This window comes from Papilio machaon, chromosome 9 (genome assembly GCF_912999745.1).
Source record: "Papilio machaon chromosome 9, ilPapMach1.1, whole genome shotgun sequence".
NCBI classification, from domain to species: domain Eukaryota; kingdom Metazoa; phylum Arthropoda; class Insecta; order Lepidoptera; family Papilionidae; genus Papilio; species Papilio machaon.
In genome coordinates this window covers 7,690,040-7,709,501 of record NC_059994.1, presented here as the reverse complement: position 1 = coordinate 7,709,501, position 19,462 = coordinate 7,690,040, and the positions used below count along the sequence as shown (strand labels likewise).

At 35.3% G+C, this 19,462-nt stretch overlaps 2 protein-coding genes across 6 annotated transcripts in view; one reads left to right on the top strand and one right to left on the bottom strand.

Moving 5' to 3' along the window:
- Positions 1-5,729, bottom strand: part of LOC106711853 (diacylglycerol kinase theta) — a 29,860-nt gene extending 24,131 nt beyond the window's left edge. For all 5 annotated transcript variants that reach the window (XM_045679196.1, XM_045679197.1, XM_045679199.1 and 2 more), the window contains exon 1: positions 5,589-5,729. In XM_045679196.1, the coding sequence (XP_045535152.1) occupies positions 5,589-5,718 (130 nt within the window). In that variant the 5' untranslated portion in view covers positions 5,719-5,729. The remainder of the gene's footprint in view (positions 1-5,588) is intronic.
- A 4,131-nt stretch (positions 5,730-9,860) lies between these two features.
- LOC106712932 (xylulose kinase) lies at positions 9,861-17,791 on the top strand. The gene is made up of 11 exons (XM_045679267.1): positions 9,861-10,124; positions 10,473-10,555; positions 10,840-10,987; positions 11,582-11,758; positions 12,280-12,513; positions 13,440-13,596; positions 14,723-14,983; positions 16,066-16,239; positions 16,490-16,587; positions 16,834-16,918; positions 17,591-17,791. The coding sequence occupies exons 1-11, from the start codon at positions 10,068-10,070 to the stop codon at positions 17,704-17,706; spliced, it is 1,590 nt and encodes a 529-aa protein (XP_045535223.1). The 5' UTR covers positions 9,861-10,067; the 3' UTR covers positions 17,707-17,791.
- Positions 17,792-19,462: the final 1,671 nt, after the last annotated feature.

Here is a 19,462-nt window from a genome sequence, read left to right as displayed (position 1 = left end):
CGCCGTGTGACGTCACTCCTGGCCTACATACGCCCGTATCCCGGACATTCGGTGTTTTCGATTTTCGAGTTTTGCAAGAACAAGTCGATCTAAATATAATCCTCGTACGAAGGATTACACTTACTTTGTTTTACTACGTAAATCATTTGTTATTTCTTGCTTTATTTTCAGCTTCATCTCTTAACGAATTAATTTGTTTTTAATTGATCTCTCTATGGATTTCTGTAGCTATGGAAAATGAGTGAATTTGTGTAATGTTGTACTTTAGAGTACGAATAAGCAAATGCAAGTTAATCAGACATCTATGTTTCATTTTTTAACAGTAGATATGTAAATAACGTCGTTGATGCTGATGTAAACTTTGAATTGATCTAGAGAATTCACTATTGGCCAAAGCAAAATCAAAGAAATAGTCTTTGGGAAACGAGGAAAATGCTTTGTACTTTTGACTAATTTCAAATTTATAAAGTGTTCTCCCATTCAGAAGGAATGTATACATTTTTTATATCATAAGGTGGCAAAAGAGCAAGTGCTACCTGAATTGGTCGATATAGCAAAGCGACCGCTGCCCATAGACATCCGGAATTCCAGAGAGAATTCCAGGAGAATATTTTCCTTTCTGTGCACCTCCTCCTCCGTCAAATCCACTTTCGTGGATCGTAATGTTTCACCGGACGAACAGACCAATTTGTGCAATAGATGTTGTTGTTGCTAAAGTCAACCACTGTTAATTCTACCAATATTTTTGTTACGTTTATAATATTAGAACCTCTTGTAGACTAACCGGCGCGGCGTTACTAATTTTGAAATTCACTCGAGTGATATTTTTTAGCCGACTTCAAAAAGAAGGAGGTTATCAATTCGACTGTTTTTTACTATGTGTGTTACCGCGAAGCTCTGCCCTTGGTGGTCCGATTTTGATAAAAAAATATTTTAATCGAAAGAAGGTGCTTGCAGATGGGTCCCATTTTTTTTAAATAACTAGAAGACTTTTGAATTTAGCTTCAAAATTTGTTGCGAAAATTAGGGACATTTTTGCTTTTAGCGCTTACGTAGACTAATCTATAGGACCTACATAAAAACGATGTATGGAAGAATTGTAAAACTTAAAATGTGCTAAATAAAAGTCCGCGATAGCATATATCTATCTATTATAGTTTTCTCACAATAACCATTTTTCGACAATGACAATACTATAAGCGATTTTAGACATTGCAACATTCGATTATTGCTATCGCTAGTAGAATCGATAAAATGTGTCAAAATCTATACCAAAAATACGTGACATATCGAAAGTTATTGTCATTACCATACATTTTTGACTTTCCGATTACTGACTTCGTTTATCGAATGTTATTATATCATTGTTTTTTTAATTGTTTGCGATAAATAAATACACGTAATAGTGTACTTTTTTGTATACTAATTAATTAATTCCCTGTATATAATGTCAATTAATTTACACTAGTCATCGTTGTTGCATTTCGACCGTTTTTTATAAGGTAACTAGCTGTCGCCCGCAACTCCGTACGCGCGCAGTTAAAAAAAAATGAAAAATAGATGTTGTCCGATTCTCAGACCTACTGAATATGCTCACAAAATTTCATGAGAATCGGTCAAGCCGTTTCGGAGGAGTACGGGAACGAACATTGTGACACGAGAATTTTATATGTATATTAGATAATGTAATGAATATATTTGAACAATAGGTATTGTACAAAGGTGTGGTCAAACACGCTGTTGGAAAATAAAAATATTATTTATTATGTATATTTCCCTAGTGAATTTATTTCTTTATTTAGAACGCTAGAAGTCATGACTTATTGTCGCAATTACACAGCATGTTTTGTTTGTTGTTATATTATAGTCATGTAGGAACAAAGTCAGCAAAAATTATAAAATATTCCATTGGATTTAACTTACAAGAATCGATTTAAATAAATACAATAGCTATTTAAGGAAGTTTAAAAAAAAAATTAAACTTGATTAAAACTAAAGAAAAATCTTCGGAGCGTGACACAGTATTTGTTTTTTTCTTGGTATACTTTAAATTTCCTACCGCAATCAGACGTTGAATAATTACTAAGGAGACCCTTACTGAAGGTTTAAGTATTAGATATTTACACTAAGTTACTATTTAAGTAAAAATAAAATTAAACAACTATAGATGTGGCAGTTAGTCGTGGTTCTTTGTCATGCAGCTTTTCTATTAAATTGTAAGAACAAAACGTAAAGCTGTTCACACGTTATCATTGTCTATGGCCTACTCCGGACTCGGAAGCGGCCATTGTCAATGGTCCGCGCTGTCAACGTCAACTTGACATGAGATACGTGGGCGGGAATAATGAATGCTATCATTTTCTCTTGTGAAATGAAACTTGAATAAAGCCTATTTTCCAACTATTATTAATGCAACAAATACGATTCGTTCCCACGCCTTTCTAGCTGTAAAGCATAGAAACATGTATGAACTTTTGCAATATTAATAAATGTCAAATTAGCCGTAAACGTACGCTAAATGTATCAGAGAAAACTATATTAAAAATACAAACAATAATCATAAATAAAGATTAAGTGCTAAGCAAAATGTTTTTTTTTTTTTTAATATCTTAAGGTGGCAAACGAGCAAACGGCCACCTGTATTCGCCGAAATAGCGAGGCGACCATTGCCCATAGACATCTACAAATGCGTTGCCTACCTTCAATCAACGGAGAAATGGACGCACTGAAAGAGGATATTTCTCTTTCCTATGCGTCCCCTCGTCCGCGGAATCCACTTCCCCTTCCCATCCTTTCCTAAAAAGAAAAGGGTGGGAAGAGAAAGAGGACTAAAATTAGGCCTCTGGTACCACACTCATCAGACGAAACGCGGAATTACTTCCACTTCACGCCTGTGTGGTCGTGGTATTTCACCGGTCGACCCGGCCAATTCGTGCACCCAACAAATATAGTTGTTGCGGGATCTACCACTGTTGTTGTTGATCACCACTTGTTTTAAAACTAATACAGTGGAAAATAAAGTAAAACAGAAAAGAAATTGTTTAATATTGAGAGCATGCAAATTATAGTTGACTTGTTTTTAGTACCTACATAAAGTTTTCGTTAAATTTTTACTTATAAGTACTTATTCAAAATTCATAAATACGCTAATATAAATAAAAAAGAAAACATTTCAGTTTATTAGTTGCCAGTAAATTAGGTTTTTCAGCTCAAATGCTACGTGAAGAGAGTGCTACGGGCTACGACTGAGAATATCATGGATTGTAGATAATAATAAATGAATATGTTTTTTTTTAAACTGACATGTTTTATAATATCACAAATATTAAATAATACAAGAATACATTTAACAATAATTATAAAAAAATATTTTTGCATTCTGAAAACTCGTTTTTTAGATTCGAAATGCATTATTATCAGTGCAGACAACAATCTCACAAATGTACATTTTTTAACATAGATTTACGTAATTTAATTGTTATCTAGCTATTTTTCTTCCTAATCCTAAGTCGTCCAAGTAGTGAGGGTGGGAACCCACGGTAATATGGAGAAAGTTTGGAAAAAAAGTATGCAACACAATTAGAAAATGTCCAATGGCGATTTGACAATTTAAAACTTGAAATAAAAAAAAACTATAAACATTCATATTTAACGGTCCGGTATGGTACATTCTCAGTAAAATAAAAACTATATAAAGCCTATTTTTTTTTTAAAGAATAATAAGATATTGACGAGGTTTTTTTTTTTGTGCCGTCTCCGTATCTTCCTTGCGTGGCAAGGATTTGTTTAAATTTGCTTATTCTATTTGTTTAGTTTTACCATCAACTTTTTAAACGCGGCGTGTGTTAATATATGTTGACGAGGTTATTAACACGGTACTTACTAGGTTGGTATTAATTATTTCATTTGATGATACGATAAAAGTAACATACGATAGAAGTCAGCTGGACTTACGTTATTAATCAAACTGCAACTGCACTAATTAAACCAATTTAGACTATTAACTGTAAGAGATCGTTGTTACTTTGACTTACTCTTACAGTTATTAGGCATTTATTTTTTGAAAATAATGTGTTGTGAAATTATTAGAAAATAGATGTCGACCGCGACTCCGTTCGCGCGAGATTTAAAAAAATCTAAGTAAGTAACGTATGTGTTCTTCCAGACTATCTTCATCTGTGCTAAATTTCATCAAGATCGGTGATACGGAGATACTTTCTAACAAAACATTCAGCCATCTAATTTTTCGCATTTATTATATAAGTAAGAAATAAGATGGGTAATGTGTATTCTATTATATAATTATATAAACACATTTAGTTGGTTATAATTAATACGAAAACTTGTTATCGCTTCTTTTATGAACATTACGAGAACGGACGATCATGAAATTTCAAATAGTTACATTGGAGAAGAAGTGCATGAAGCTTTATTTAATAAATAAAAAAAATAGAAATTCGACCAATGGGCGACCACTAGTATGGTTACACTTTTAAATCCAAACGCGTGATGTGCCAGGATAAATATTTTCTCAAGAGATCAATAAAGCAAGGCAAGAGCCATTCGATGAGATGACATTGTAAAGGCGTGGTCTCCTACCAAACGTACTTAAAGTCTAATACGTTTTATATATGTTTTATAATAATGACTTTGGATACGGTTTAAGACGACGGACGGTACTCGTAAGAGAAATACATTCGTAAAAACTTAGATATACTAATATGTAGTTCTAATTACTAATTAAATTACTTTCTTATTAAAAAAATTTAGAGGTACTTATTTTATTTAATTTACATTCCACAGAAAAACATTTTACACAAAAGGCAAAATGTAATTTGACAAAAAAATTACAGATTAATCAAAGTTCTTGTGATACACACTCAATACGTCGGCGCGGCGTATGACATGAAAAAAAAACAATGATTTTAGGAACATTGTATATCACATTGAGTGTCTGTGACATTGATGTTTCAGGAATATCGATCGACTTCGCGTCACACAAAATGAGATTAGAAAACTATTGCGAACGGATTCAGCCGCTCTGCAAGGACGATAACGAATTCAGAAGCAAAATTATTGAGTTTGCAGTGACTGATGTTAATAATCAAGTATGTTATGAGGAAAACATGATGGTCCACGTCATCTCACACGCCGCGCTGGCCGCTGCAGTTAGGCCCAAGATTTAAATGTTTTCCTCGTTCTGGTAGAGATCGCATCGGCATCGGGAGATGGTGGGCGGGCCGCGGAAATTATGATCACTTACCACGAACGGCGGCTCGACTAGAGGCCAGCGTGGGATCACCACGATCAACATAGGCGGAGATGCGACCCGCCCCGCCCCGCGGAAAATACTCGTACGAGACCGACGGATCGATATGGAGGAACGGCTTCGTAGACGGGACGGAAAGGACCGGGACTTACTTACTCAAGGGCTTCAAGTGGGTTACTTGGGGTTGGTTTCGGAGTCGGAGGGTCATCGTGGTGGTTTCCGCGGTGTGGGGGGAGGGGCCACGCCCGGCACGTTGCATAACGCTGGTCGTGCCGGCGGGCGGCGCTATCGACGCGCGCGTCGCGCATGCGCGGCGTACCTTCGCAGCCGTAGCCCTGGCCGATGAGCCCCCACAGCAGGTCGGAGCAATGATGGCAGTAGGTGGGCTTGTGGAAGGTCTTCTTGGCGAAGGAGTGGGTGCGATGGGGCGCGGGCGCGGCCTGCGCCATGGCGGGCGCACGGGCCGGGCCGGGCGGGCGCGCTACTCATGCCGCGGCGCCCAGGGGCGCGCCGCGCTCTCCGAGCGGCTGTCGCGGCCCACCATCGCGGCGCGTCTGCCGCCCGCGCCCCACGCGCCCCGCGCACGCGCCAACCGCCCCCGCACTGCCCGCGCCGCACCCCGCGCCGCCCCGCGTCGGCCGCTCGCACGCGCGCACGGCGCACGCACCCAGTGATCAAACTTTGTAACAGCGTCCTAAACATTACGATCAATGTTTTGGCGTTTTCAGCAGAATTACTATCTAAGTAATCAATACGTATGTTTGAGATGTATGTGGTTGAATCTTTAGACATTTCTCTTCTTTTTAGTATTTGAGTTAAGTATGTGCACAATAATCCTTTTTACTTGATAAATTCGTTCTTCAGTTTATCTATGTAATCTAAATACTGATTCTGTGATGGCAATATATACCTCGGCTCAACTCCGGAATGACCGTACTACGTATACAACTCGTCGCTCCCGTAAAAGTGGGCACTAAATTGGAAAAACATATTAATAAGAACATAATAATAAACATATCTCTAATTTTCTGTAGGTGGATGTTAGTTTGATACAATTACGTAACTTTGTAAAAGCGTACCTAAATATATTCATTAACGTAACAGAAATTAATGCATTTAAATAATAACGTGCGCAGGCCGCCACAACAATTTAAATCGCGAGACGCACGCGCGCTGACGCCCACCAATCGAAAAAGCTCTTGTTTACAATTAGGAGGCGCAGCATCCTCGACGCGTCCCGCGCCCCTTGCCCTGCCTGACGGCCCGTGCCCGACCCGACTGACAGACGCCATCGCACATCGCCCTATCGCCCAACTTAAACATCGTAACACTATGACCAATTTAATATTATTATTTATAATACATACCTATAATTAATACCAGCCTAATAATCATTTCTTTGAACATGTGTTAAACCCGGCGCTGCTTCAAGTCAATTCAAGACGAACACAACAAAATTTATACGTAATCTAACTACGTAATAAATTTAATTTAACTTTCCCAAGACTTTAAGAAGTTGTTGTAAGAAGTGAATTAAAAAGAACTATTGATTGTCATAAAAGTATCTAGATTTTTTTTTGTAAATCTGTGAACGTACTTTTGTTTATATCCAACAATAAGGGATTGCTTCTTAGAGTACAAATAATTGTTTAAGAAGGTTCTTTTACAGAAGAAGAAATTAAAAAGCTACATTGTATAACCTCTAAAAGACAACATTTTCAAGCATGATTCTATAATTAGAAAACATTTTAACAATTTCCGTAACACCTACAAATTTAAATTGCTTAGCGAAGCATCTTCACGTAGCACATTAAGGTACCGCGGGGCGGACAGAGATTATAAATAGCGAGGGTGACGAGCCATCCGTGTGGGTTTTCGTGCGATTACCTGCGCTGCCTCATCCCGTCTGCACGGGTTATTAACGAATATGATACAGTTGCCACAACAATGTTAAACCGAAGCTACTAATCGTGGTATTTCATTGCAAAACAAACAATACAGAAACATAATGTAATAAACCTTTATTACCACAAAATTTTGAACGAGGTAACTGAATATCGACAAGGAATCCAGTGCTTTTCAGTTGGTTACCAAATAAGTGGCAATTTGAACTAGTATCATTGGCGGTGTCAATGTTCCAGGAGCTGGTGTGCATATTGTAACACCGCAAGTTTGATTCTGTCAACTTGTTACGTTTTGTTAGGCGCATACAGATTTTTTTTGATGCCTGACATTTAAAAATAGAAAGTAAAACTTAAAAAGAATTGCTTTTAATTTTAAATAGGCGCTGATTTTTTTATGCATAAGACGTTATATTTTTATGTACAGTGATCTATCCATATAACTGAATTACTATAGTCAATATGTTTAACGAGGCTTGTCATGACAGCGACAGTGTAAAGGTCACTGAACTGAATAACCCGAAAACTTAAAAACGGCCGACCTAGTGGGCTATTTGTTAACCCTTAGTGTCGTTTACGTAAATAACTACATTGTTTTAATTAATTTAATGGCGCTATTATCAACGTACATCGGGGAATAGAAATGTCATGTAACTCTACAATTATTTCTATTTTTGATGGAAACTAACAGCCGTGCATTAATTGATTAAATAAAGGGACTTAGTATGAGTGTACAATAATGTTTCTTTGTGTTTTTTTTTTTATAATTAAGATTCAAACCCCATTATTAGTTAAACGATAGTAATATAATTTTTAAATGTAAATCAAGGCTAAGGTTAAGAGAAATACAAGTAAAAAGTGAAGTACGTTTTTACATTGAAATTAACGAACAATGTAACTGTGAAACCATTTTTAAATGTGTCAAACATTACTTCGATGGCTTCAACGAATAAGGGCCAATGTGCAAATTGTCAACTTTTCTCTCAATGTTTTTGGCTCTCAAAGATCCAACCATATAGGAAAAAAGGCCGAACACACACCCTTTTACTTCAGCAAAAAAAATAACATTTACACATGTAAATTTTTTCTATGTTTAGTGCATGTGTTAACTAAACTAAGAGGTAGCTTTTAACACAAGAAAGTAAAAATCATCAATTTGTTATTTTGGCCCTTATACATAGGACCCATCGATTTAAACGTAAACTATGATTGTTCATTCTGTAGTAAAATGAATGTAAAACAAAAAAAAACGTATCCGGATAACAGAATCTTACTAATGGATCTATCTTACTATTGTTTCATTAGTAATGCGTCAGTTTAGATGGATGGATGTTTGTTAGAACGTATCTCCAGAATGGCTGCATGAATCTCGCTTAAATTTGGTATTAATGTAGAACATAGTCTGGAACAACACATAGGCTACTAATTAAGTTTTTTTTTTAATTTTGCGAGGCTAGAGTCGCGGTGACACCCAGTAACAAATAAAAGTGAAAGTTACACTAATTTTGTCGATCTGTTTCTCGTTCCACTTTTTCATATAATCGAAAGTTTCGTTCGTAAAATTAATTGTACATGAGCACGTAGCATAGGCAGACGATCTAAAACTAATGTTATTTAAGCCGCATATCATGTTTTTGTAAATAGGAATTTAAAATACTTTTTAACTTTGTATAACATATTTTTCGAATAATAATTTAAAGTAACAAGTAAAAGGTTTATTTAGAATACTTTTGTACAGTACAATGTTTCGTAATTACTAAAATATTTATATTTGTAGGTACACACCTATTATATTAAATAACAAAAAGAGACAATATCAATGTTTCTTATCTCATTATTGCTTACTAGTTAATAGTGACGTATCTTCATTGAGACAACATAGTATTATTATGTAATGTACGTGTTTACAGGATACATTTACATCATAGGAGGTTAGGGAATATCTTGTACTTGTTTTATTCTTACTATGACATTACTGATGACTTAAGGTTGAAATCTCTATCTATTACTAGCTTTTGCCCGCGACTTCGTTCCCGCGGAATTAAAAAAAAAAGGAAACTGGATAAAAATTATCCTATGTCCTTTTCCTGGTTCTAAGCTACCTGCCCACCAATTTTCAGTCAAATCGATTCAGTCGTTCTTGAGTTATAAATGGTGTAACTAACACAACTTTCTTTTATATATATAGATATAAAATTCTCGTGTCACAGTTTTCGTTCCCGTACTCCTCCGAAACGGCTTGACCGATTCTCATGAAATTTTGTGAGCATATTCAGTAGGTCTGAGAATCGGCCAACATCTATTTTTCATTTTTTTTTAACTGCGCGCGGACGGAGTCGCCGGCGACAGCTAGTTCTTTTATATTCACTTAGAGGCAATCAAATCATTTTTTAATTTTCTTCCTCTTAAGAAGATTCATATGCAAATAATTATGAATATAAAACTATACTCCTGCTTGATAATACTCTGATATAACGAGCGAGTATTGTTATACATTTTATAAAGACTTCTCCGAAGCTGAAATAATAGTAGTGATTTTTTTCAATAGTGTCGCGATTTTTTGTATTTAACATAGTGTAAATAGTAAAACAACAGATGTAATTACTATCTTACTATACGTAATAATTGCTATCTTTGTTAAAGATAACCGAGACCTTGGCTTCTTTATCGAAATATAACAAACGTCCAATTAATATGATTAAGAGCTTTTGATGGAATGTATAAATATATAAAAATGATATCGTGAAATCGTTCTTCCATGAACATCTGAAATACGGCATTTGGTCACGAAACTTTAGTGTGGTGCTTCTTTCATTTCTAACAAAGATTATAATACTCTAGTTCCTAAACGAACTGTGATACGTCTACGTCCGATTGCCGACTGTCAAAATATAAAAATGATCGAAGAAACACGAAAAAAAACTTTTTTAGGTTTTGATTTTAGTACGCAAAGGGTAACTTATTTATTTATTCATAAATTACTATTTAATGTATTTCTTATATCTTATTTTTTAATTATCTGCATTACTCATTTAATAAGTATTTCATGACTAATGCCACCTAATTAGATTATTTTTTAAAACTTTTAAAAGTTCATGGAATCACTTGCATAAGAAAATACTGTAAAATATTTTTTATTTGGAGCTGAATTTTAACATTCTAATATCTGGTTTTTGTATAAAGGCTTCGCACAAAGCTAATGGTGAATAGAGATCGTGTGAAAAGTATTGTTTTCGATGTCTTTACGGAAACTAATTAACTTTTAAATAATTATAAAATGTTTTGTAACTAACAATTTGCAGTTAAAAGCGGTGGTAATCGGAGAAGATTATATTATACAGCAGGAGGCTGATGTGGAATTTGATAATGATTTGCCAGAGTTCAGGTAATTTATATTTTTTAATTAAAAATTAACTTTTTACCATTTTTAGTCTTTTTTATTGATAAACTGCCCAAAATAAATATGGGTTAATTTATTATTAATCATTAAAACCCAATATCAATGCCTCTTAAGGGTAAATAATTTCATCAGAACTCTTTAAATCACAAGTAAATTGTATATTTTAACACCCATACTTTTTTCTTCTAGTATTAGTATATCTAATTAGTTCTAAGTACATTTATGTGATATAATAAATATTGCAATAAATTGTTACACCTATTTATAAGGACATTTGGTGGAGTGGTGCGTGGTGAGAGGGGTGAGGTGACCGCACCAACACTACTTTGGGTCAAAGCCCTCGATATGGTCATGGATAGACTAGTGGTTGCAGGTGTTGACTTTTCTTCCATTGAAGCACTTTCTGGTGCAGCACAGGTATTATACTGTCCATAAATTATATTAATCCAACAGCAAGAATTTCCATGATCTAGTAACATTTATATAAGTATATTGTTATCTCAATTATTGATTGTTCATAGTTAGTTAGTTGCAAGGCCTTGATTTCCGCAACTTCAAGACTGGCGCATATTTTGCGTGTGAACAGGATCTGGATTCACTCCAGCCAACCCAACTCTCCAAAGAATCCCAGCAAGCCCTTGATGTTGTCGGTGATCTCTGGGAGTGTTCTCGGTGATCTGAGATGTTTACCCTGTATTCATACACTGCTGGGCAGTGCAGTATCACGTGGGGTGCTGTTTCTTCTTCACCCACGCAAGCTTTGTATAGGGCTGTCCGTTATGATTGTTCATTATGTGATGCTCAAAAGGGGGAGCAGTTCCTAAAATATCACGAAATATCACGAGGAGAGAGGGGAGGCTAAAACAAGACATCATATTTATTTCCTGGCTGATTTAAATTTAATGAATTTTATTTTGAACATATAGTACATATGATAAACCTGTAATATACTCCTTTTAACATACTTTTAAAAGTATAGTAGCGTAGTATTAATGTTATAATTAATTTTAGCAACATGGATCAGTATGGTGGGCGAAAGGATCTGAAACAAAACTCGGTAGCTTGTCACCTGATGAGTTCTTGCATACTCAGCTGGCAACGGCATTTGTTGTTGACTCTCCGGTATGGATGGACTCTAGTACCACTGCTGACTGTAGAGCTCTTGAAGAAGCTGTAGGAGGACCAGAGGTGAGAAAAAATATATGAAAATGTATTAGAAAAAAATTCTTGTGATTTTTTGTCACTTTTTATGTATTTTAATTAATTTAAAAGCAAATTTATCAATGATTTAATTGGTCATGTGATAATATCATCTGTAAAAAGTTTATTAACTAGAAAATAAAAGTTCTTTATAACATTTACTGTGTCATAAAATCTTAATAATATAAATGTGAATGTTTGGATGGATGGATGTTTGTTTGAAGGTATCTCCAGAACGGCTTAACAGATCTTGATGGAATTTGGCAAAGATATAGAGCATAGTCTGGAAGAACACATAGGCTATTTATTACAAACTAGCTTTTACCTGCGACTCCGTCCGCGCGGAATAAAAAATAGAAAACGGGGTAAAAATTATCCTATGTCCGTTTCCTGGTTCTAAGCTACCTGCCCACCAATTTTCAGTCAAATCGATTCAGTCGTTCTTGAGTTATAAATAGTGTAACTAACACGACTTTTTTTATATATATAAGATTAATAACAAATTACAGGAACTAGCTAAAATAACAGGATCCACAGCGTATGAACGCTTCACAGGCTCTCAGATCCGGAAGATGTTCCGCACCAGAGAGAGAGCTTATCAGGCCACTGAGAGGATCTCACTGGTCTCGTCATTTGCATGCTCGCTGTTCCTCGGCAAAATAGCACCGATTGACTTCTCAGATGGCTCCGGAATGAATCTTTTAGATATAAAAACTAAGAAATGGTGTGAAAAGGCTTTGAAGGTAAGGAAATTCTTGTTGTTTACACATACAGTAGAATCTAGATAAGTGAGAGTTCAAGGGATAGTGATAGTTGTGAAAACGTCGGATAAATGTACATATGTAAATAGAGAATCGAAAAACACATTGGTACATGACGGGATTCAAACCTAGGACCTGCAGATTACAACTCAAGTGTATGTGTCACCGATACTCTTATTTTACTCTATTATTGTTTGAATAAGATGTAATAATTTTAAAAATTAATGAAGGTTTACCCTTGCTTTTTGTTAGTATGCGTACACTAAATATCAAAAGTTTGGGCTTAGTTATGTTTGAAAACGTTGTTGTGCTTCTGAATGTCAGTGTCTGTGGTAGATTCCCACCCTTTTCTTTATAGGAAAGGATGGGAAGGGGAAGTGGATTTGGCGGAAGAGGGGACGCATAGGAAGGAGAAATATCCTCTTTCTGTGCGTCCCCTTCTCCGTTGATTAAACGTAGGCACGCATCTGCATTTGTGGATGTCTATGGGCAACGGTCGCCTCGCTATTGCGGCGAATCCAGGTGGCCGTTAGATCGATTGCCACCTTATGATATAAAAAAAAAGATATTGTCTGATACGTACTTAAGTAACCATAAGTTACAAATGTATTACTTAATTATGGCTGGAGTAAAAAATATACAAAATGTAATTAATTTTAATCTTACTTAATATTATAAATGTGAATGTTTAGATGTATGGATGAATGTTGTAATTTATCAGAATGGATGCATGGATCTCGATGTAATTTGGTATATAGAATACAGTTTGAAAGAACACATAGGCTACTAATTTTTTTTAAATTCCGTACGGACGGAGTCACGGGTGATAGCTAGTTGTTATAATTTGATTTATATTGTATTTAATGTAATATTTTTTATTTCTACTTATTGTATTTCAATGTACTCAGGCTTGTGGTGATGATACATTGGAAAGTAAACTTGGAGCACCCGTACCAACTTGGTCAGTGTTGGGAAAAATATCTCCTTACTATGTACAGCGCTACGGATTTAGACCAGATTGCAAAGTGGTCGCATTTACTGGTGATAATTGCTCTGCTTTAGCTGGTGAGTTTTTTTTTTAAATTTGATTACTTGTTCATCTCGATTTTGTTCTAAATTTTTTTTTTAGTTTAAATTATAAAAAAAAACTTTGTAAATTATGAGTTATCACAGATCAGCTGTTTTGTAGTTATGTCAAATATTAATTCATCCATCCATCCATACAATCATCGAAACTTTTTGCTTTTATAATCTCAACATATAAACTCATAAACTACTGAACCGATTTCGAAAATTTCTTTTATAGTACTAGATTTTTTTTATATTTCGCGCGGACGATGTCGCGGGCTAAAACTAGTATTGGATAAATCAAGTTTTTTTTTTAAGTTATTGGCATTTTACTACACACTACAGTTATCTTATCGGAAGATTTCTTTTTCTCAAATTATTTAATAATTGACAAGTTGAAGTGATAAAAACTTAAATGATAAGATAGGATAAGTGCCATTAGATAGGATACCTGTTGTTAATCTTTTTATCTCAAGTATAGGAACCAGTTGAACACCACAATCTCTTATCTCTAAGGATCGTGACTCTTAGTGAATACTAATCTTATATATAAAATTCTTGTGTCACGAGGTTCGAACTTGAACTCCTCCGAAACGGTTTGACCGATTCTCCTGAAATTTTGTGAGCATATTGAGTAGGTCGGAGAATCGGCCAACATCTATTTTACATACATCCCCCCCCCCATTTAGTTTTTTTTAACTGCGCGCGGACGGATTCGCGGGTAAAAGCTAGTCTATATATAAAAGAAAGTCGTGTTAGTTACACTATTTATAACTCAAGATCGGTCGAACTGATTTAGGTGAAAATTGATGGGGATGTAGCTTAGAACTAGGAGACGGATATAGGAACTTTTTTTATTTTGTGTGCATTTTTTTTTATTCCGCGCGGATGGAGTCTCGGGTAAAAGCTAGTTTCTAATAAATGAGACAAATTTTTACATTTTAGATCTAAAACCTTTAATATGCCATTTAAATACCTAAGTCGACTAGTTAAAAGAAATGTATCTTTCATCCTAGCTAATATCATATTGGGTTGGGTTTCGTAGTTAATCTTTTTCACTTCTTTCTGTGGTTACAAGAATTTTTTTAAATTAAAAAATGTATGAAGAAGTAATCTTTTATAGGGCTTCGCCTACGATCGGGCTGGGTAGGTCTCAGCTTAGGCACGAGTGATACACTACTTTTGGGACTGTCAGCACCAGCTGCGCCTTCAGCTGGCCATGTGCTGGTGGGGCCTACACCAGATGCGCCTTACATGGCGCTGTTGTGTTTCGCTAACGGTTCCCTTACACGTCAGCATCATCGTGACCGTCTCGTTGGTACAAGTTGGGACGCCTTTAGTGAATTGCTAAGAGCTACTGTTAGAGGAAATATGGGATACATGGGTAAGTTTATGTACTGTTTGTAAGAGTTTCTAATTAATTATTGTTTATTATTGGAACGAAGTTCCTTATCGCGCGTTGTGAAAGGGGGCTAGACGGAAAAAATTCTTACGAAAAGTTGTCACGACACTTTTTGCTATAGTAAGTATGTTAACGACGAATGAGCGCTACTTCACCATGGCAACGACGTGACAATATATAACGAAAATTCATAGAAATAAAATGTACTTCTTGTGAAGACTTAAGTTTTTTATTCATAGAATAAACATTGGTTCCTTCACTAATTAATTGAAAGGAACTTCGTTCCATCCGGGTGTCCCAACACACCTCTCATGTTTTTGTTTTTTTTAAACTTGCTAATATAATTATTTTGAATCTACACAGCTATAACATTCATATTCCAATATAGTATTATAAAAAAACTTTAAATCATAGAAATTAAAACTAGGAAAGGGGGCGTTCATAAATTACGTGAGGTGTTTTTTTTTTAATTTCATGGGGGATGGTGTCTTGACAATTAGTAAATGTATAACGTCGAAGTATAAATGAAATGTTTTTTTTTAGAACGAATTAGGGAATGATCTCAATCGTATTACGAGTACTTAACATTAAATCTTAAGCATGTACAATCTGGATTAAATGGACCAAAATAGTATAATTTTTTTTTGGCTTCATTCAGAAAAAATTACGTGATATTTGCCGAGACCCCCCCTCCCTCCAACGTAAGATTAGGTGAGATTTGACTCGACCCCCTCCACCTTAAACATCTCACGTATTTTATGAACACCCCCAAAGGAATATATTTTTTGAAGTATTTTACAATTAATGAAAAATTAGTTAAATATAAACGCATTAAACTAGTTTAAATTAGTTATAATAGCTGATATTCCGATTCCGACGTTCTTACGGTGAAAACATCGTGATGCTGCACATATCTGAGAAGAAATTCAATGATATGTGTGAAGTCAACTCGCACTTGACTCTGGTTGACTATGGCCTAGTCACCCCTAACTTAGGGTAGGCTCCGAGCTCCTCAATGGGGACGTATAGTGAGCTGATGATGATGATGAGTTGATATTCTGTAGGTATATATTACGAGACAGCGGAGATAGTGCCGCGTGCGGGGGCGGGGCGCTGGGTGTATGACGGGGCGGGGCGGAGGGCGGAGCGCCCTCAGCCACAGTTTGAGGCGCGGGCGCTGCTCGAGGGGCAAGCGCTCGCACGCCGAGCACACGCTGAAGACATGGGTTTTAAACTAGGTCCGCAAAAGACTCATTTTACTCTTCTCTTATCTTCCTTTTAAGGAAAAGATTGAAAGGGGAATTGTTTTTCTGTGTGACTCCTTCATTCTTTTAAAGGTAGACAACGCTGCTGATGTCTATGGTCAGAGGTTTTTTGTTGCCTAATTTGTATTTTTTTTACTTGATTTCTTTTAAACTAGCTGTAAATTTATGTAATTTTAGGTTGTTTTTGTGTTTTTCATCTTGTTTCTATCAATGTTATGTTCAGACTCGTCGTCGCGTCTTGTGGCGACAGGTGGCGCCTCCGTCAACAGGGAGCTGCTGCAGATCTTCGCTGATGTATTCAATACACCTGTATATGTACAGGTTAGTCGGATTATACTAGCTGTCGCCCGCGACTCCGTCCGTGTGGAATTAAAAAAAACTTAATAAGTAGTAATGTGTTCTTCCAGATTATGTTTTACTGTGTCAAATTTCATCAAAATCTGTTGTACCGTTCCGGAGATACCTTATAACATATATCAATCCATACATACATTCGCATTTATAATATTAGTAAGATTTCTCGTTGTATTAAAGTTATATTTTGGTGAATTTATTGTTAATATATAGGAAGAGCACGCAAATGCTGCTCTGCTCGGAGCCGCCATACGAGCTGCTGAAGTATGGAGCTCTGATGCTGGAGTTAAGCTCAATGGTGAGTTAATTCAGTTTTTAAATAATTATTTAAATCACTCTGTTAGATAATGATCATAGATCCAAGATTTTTTTTGACTCATTAATTAAAGGACAAATACTAGACTAAGTTATTTTTTTTACAATAATGAATATCTAGAAATATCTTTCTAATTATTTAATTATAAAATAATTTTAACAACTTTTTTGTTATTAACAATTACCTGTCGCCTGCGACTTTATTCCAGCGGAATTTAAAAAAAAAAACTTTTTATTTTTTATTTTACTTAGAAACAACTGCATAGCATCCTTACAGCCTTAGTAGCCTATGAGTTCTTAGAGACTATGTTCTTTATCTATGTCAAATTTCATCAAAATGCGTTGAACCGTTCCGGAGATATCTTCAAACATCCATCCATCCATCTACACCAGTGATTGTCAAACTTATTTTCTTTCACCGCCCCCTTTGAAAATCAATTATATTTCAGAGCCCCCTAATTTTTATTCAGCCCTAAAACTTAAAAACCACAATTTCATTACTTTAATTAATTTCAATGCCCCCCCCCCATTTTTTGGGCCCCTTATCGCCCCCTTCTAGGTTTCAAACGCCCCCAAGGGGGCGTTATCGCCCACTTTGGGAAACATTGATCTACACATTCGCATTTATAATATTTATGTATGATTGTGTAAACAGGTTCAGAACCAACCCTGTCACCTGTCGCCACCCCCTACCCCGACAGTGAAAAGATATACACCCCCATGTTGAACCGATACCGGCTAATTATAAAAGATATACCCAAACTGCAATAAATATTAACATATATATAAAATATATCTCATACATACATAAAACTTTATAAAATAGCTAAAATCTACATCACGTGATAGTCAAAATAAATCGTGTCTAAAAACATATATCAACGCCCCCATCGAATAATCCCGTAATGCACTCTTACCGGGTTTTAGCTTTTCCGTCGAATTAGGCATCTAAAGGTCCTATTACACTTTGTGATTTTTTTTATATTTTTCTTAATGTTAATTACGGAGATAAAAAGTCATTATTGAAACAGATTTTTTTTTTATTTACGGTATTATAATTTTTCCTTCATAGCACAGAATACGCCCGGAATATATAAATGAAAATTAAATACAATGTAGCTATAAAATATTAGCTTTGTTTTGGTATCTAAAAGATTCTTGTACAATAATTATTGATGAAGTTATTAAAGAAATACGGTTTTTTGTTTCTCCTGAAAAATTAGATTTTTCCTATTACGGGGCTATTCGGTTGGGTTATATGACCTTACCTTAAAAAAACCTTCACCTTGTTTTAAATACGTTTTAGTTTAAACATACGTTAACCCTTTAATATCGTAACTCTGAGCGCAGCGCGGATTTCTGACAAATCATGACTATTGATACATTATTATGTGTAGGCTTGCGAAGTACTTATACCGAAAACTGTGTTTTTGGTGGTGAAACAACATTGACGTCGATATCAACGGCAGTCAAAGTGTTAAAACACGTGTTTAATTAAACAGTGTCTAACTTTGTTTTGTACCAAAGTGTCGTCAATGGAAATATTTAAAATATTTATATCAGTCTTCCAAAAAAAACATATAAAAAAAAAGTCGACTTGATAACCTCCTTCTATTTGAAGTCGACAAAAAAGTAATGAAGCATTTACACACTTAAGTGCAATTAGTGAAAAAAAACTTTTAACCTTTTAACTTTGAACTTTGAAGGACTTAGCGTAAGCCTTTACTTTATCTAATTGTAAATTCAAATTGGCAATAAGAAAATGTTTAATTTAAACTCTTTGAAGCTTAAAAATGTATTTTATATTGCAATTAATTACATTCCGTATAGTTTAAGGAAAATAACTTGTGCAAATAGTGTGCAATTTGTGCAAATAGTGTGCAATTTGTGCAAATAGTGTGCAATTTGTGCAAATAGTGTGCAATTTGTGCAAATAGTGTGCAATTTGTGCAAATAGTGTGCAATTTGTGCAAATAGTGTGCAATTTGTGCAAATAGTGTGCAATTTGTGCAAATAGTGTGCAATTTGTGCAAATAGTGTGCAATTTGTGCAAATAGTGTGCAATTTGTGCAAATAGTGTGCAATTTGTGCAAATAGTGTGCAATTTGTGCAAATAGTGTGCAATTTGTGCAAATAGTGTGCAGTTTGTGCAAATAGTGTGCAATTTGTGCAAATAGTGTGCAATTTGTGCAAATAGTGTGCAATTTGTGCAAATAGTGTGCAATTTGTGCAAATAGTGTGCAATTTGTGCAAATAGGGTGCAATTTGTGCAAATAGTGTGCAGTTTGTGCAAATAGTGTGCAATTTGTGCAAATAGTGTGCAATTTGTGCAAATAGTGTGCAGTTTGTGCAAATAGGGTGCAATTTGTGCAAATAGTGTGCAATTTGTGCAAATAGTGTGCAATTTGTGCAAATAGTGTGCAATTTGTGCAAATAGTGTGCAATTTGTGCAAATAGTGTGCAGTTTGTGCAAATAGTGTGCAATTTGTGCAAATAGTGTGCAATTTGTGCAAATAGTGTGCAATTT

Bases quoted from the DNA above. Each gene is read 5' to 3' on its own strand.
- LOC106712932 (XM_045679267.1), top strand. From the start codon at position 10,068: ATGATCGAAGAAACACGAAAAAAAACTTTTTTAGGTTTTGATTTTAGT. The intron at 10,556-10,839 runs GTAATTTATATT...CCTATTTATAAG, and splicing joins AATGATTTGCCAGAGTTCAG to GACATTTGGTGGAGTGGTGC. The intron at 13,597-14,722 runs GTGAGTTTTTTT...AATCTTTTATAG, and splicing joins TAATTGCTCTGCTTTAGCTG to GGCTTCGCCTACGATCGGGC.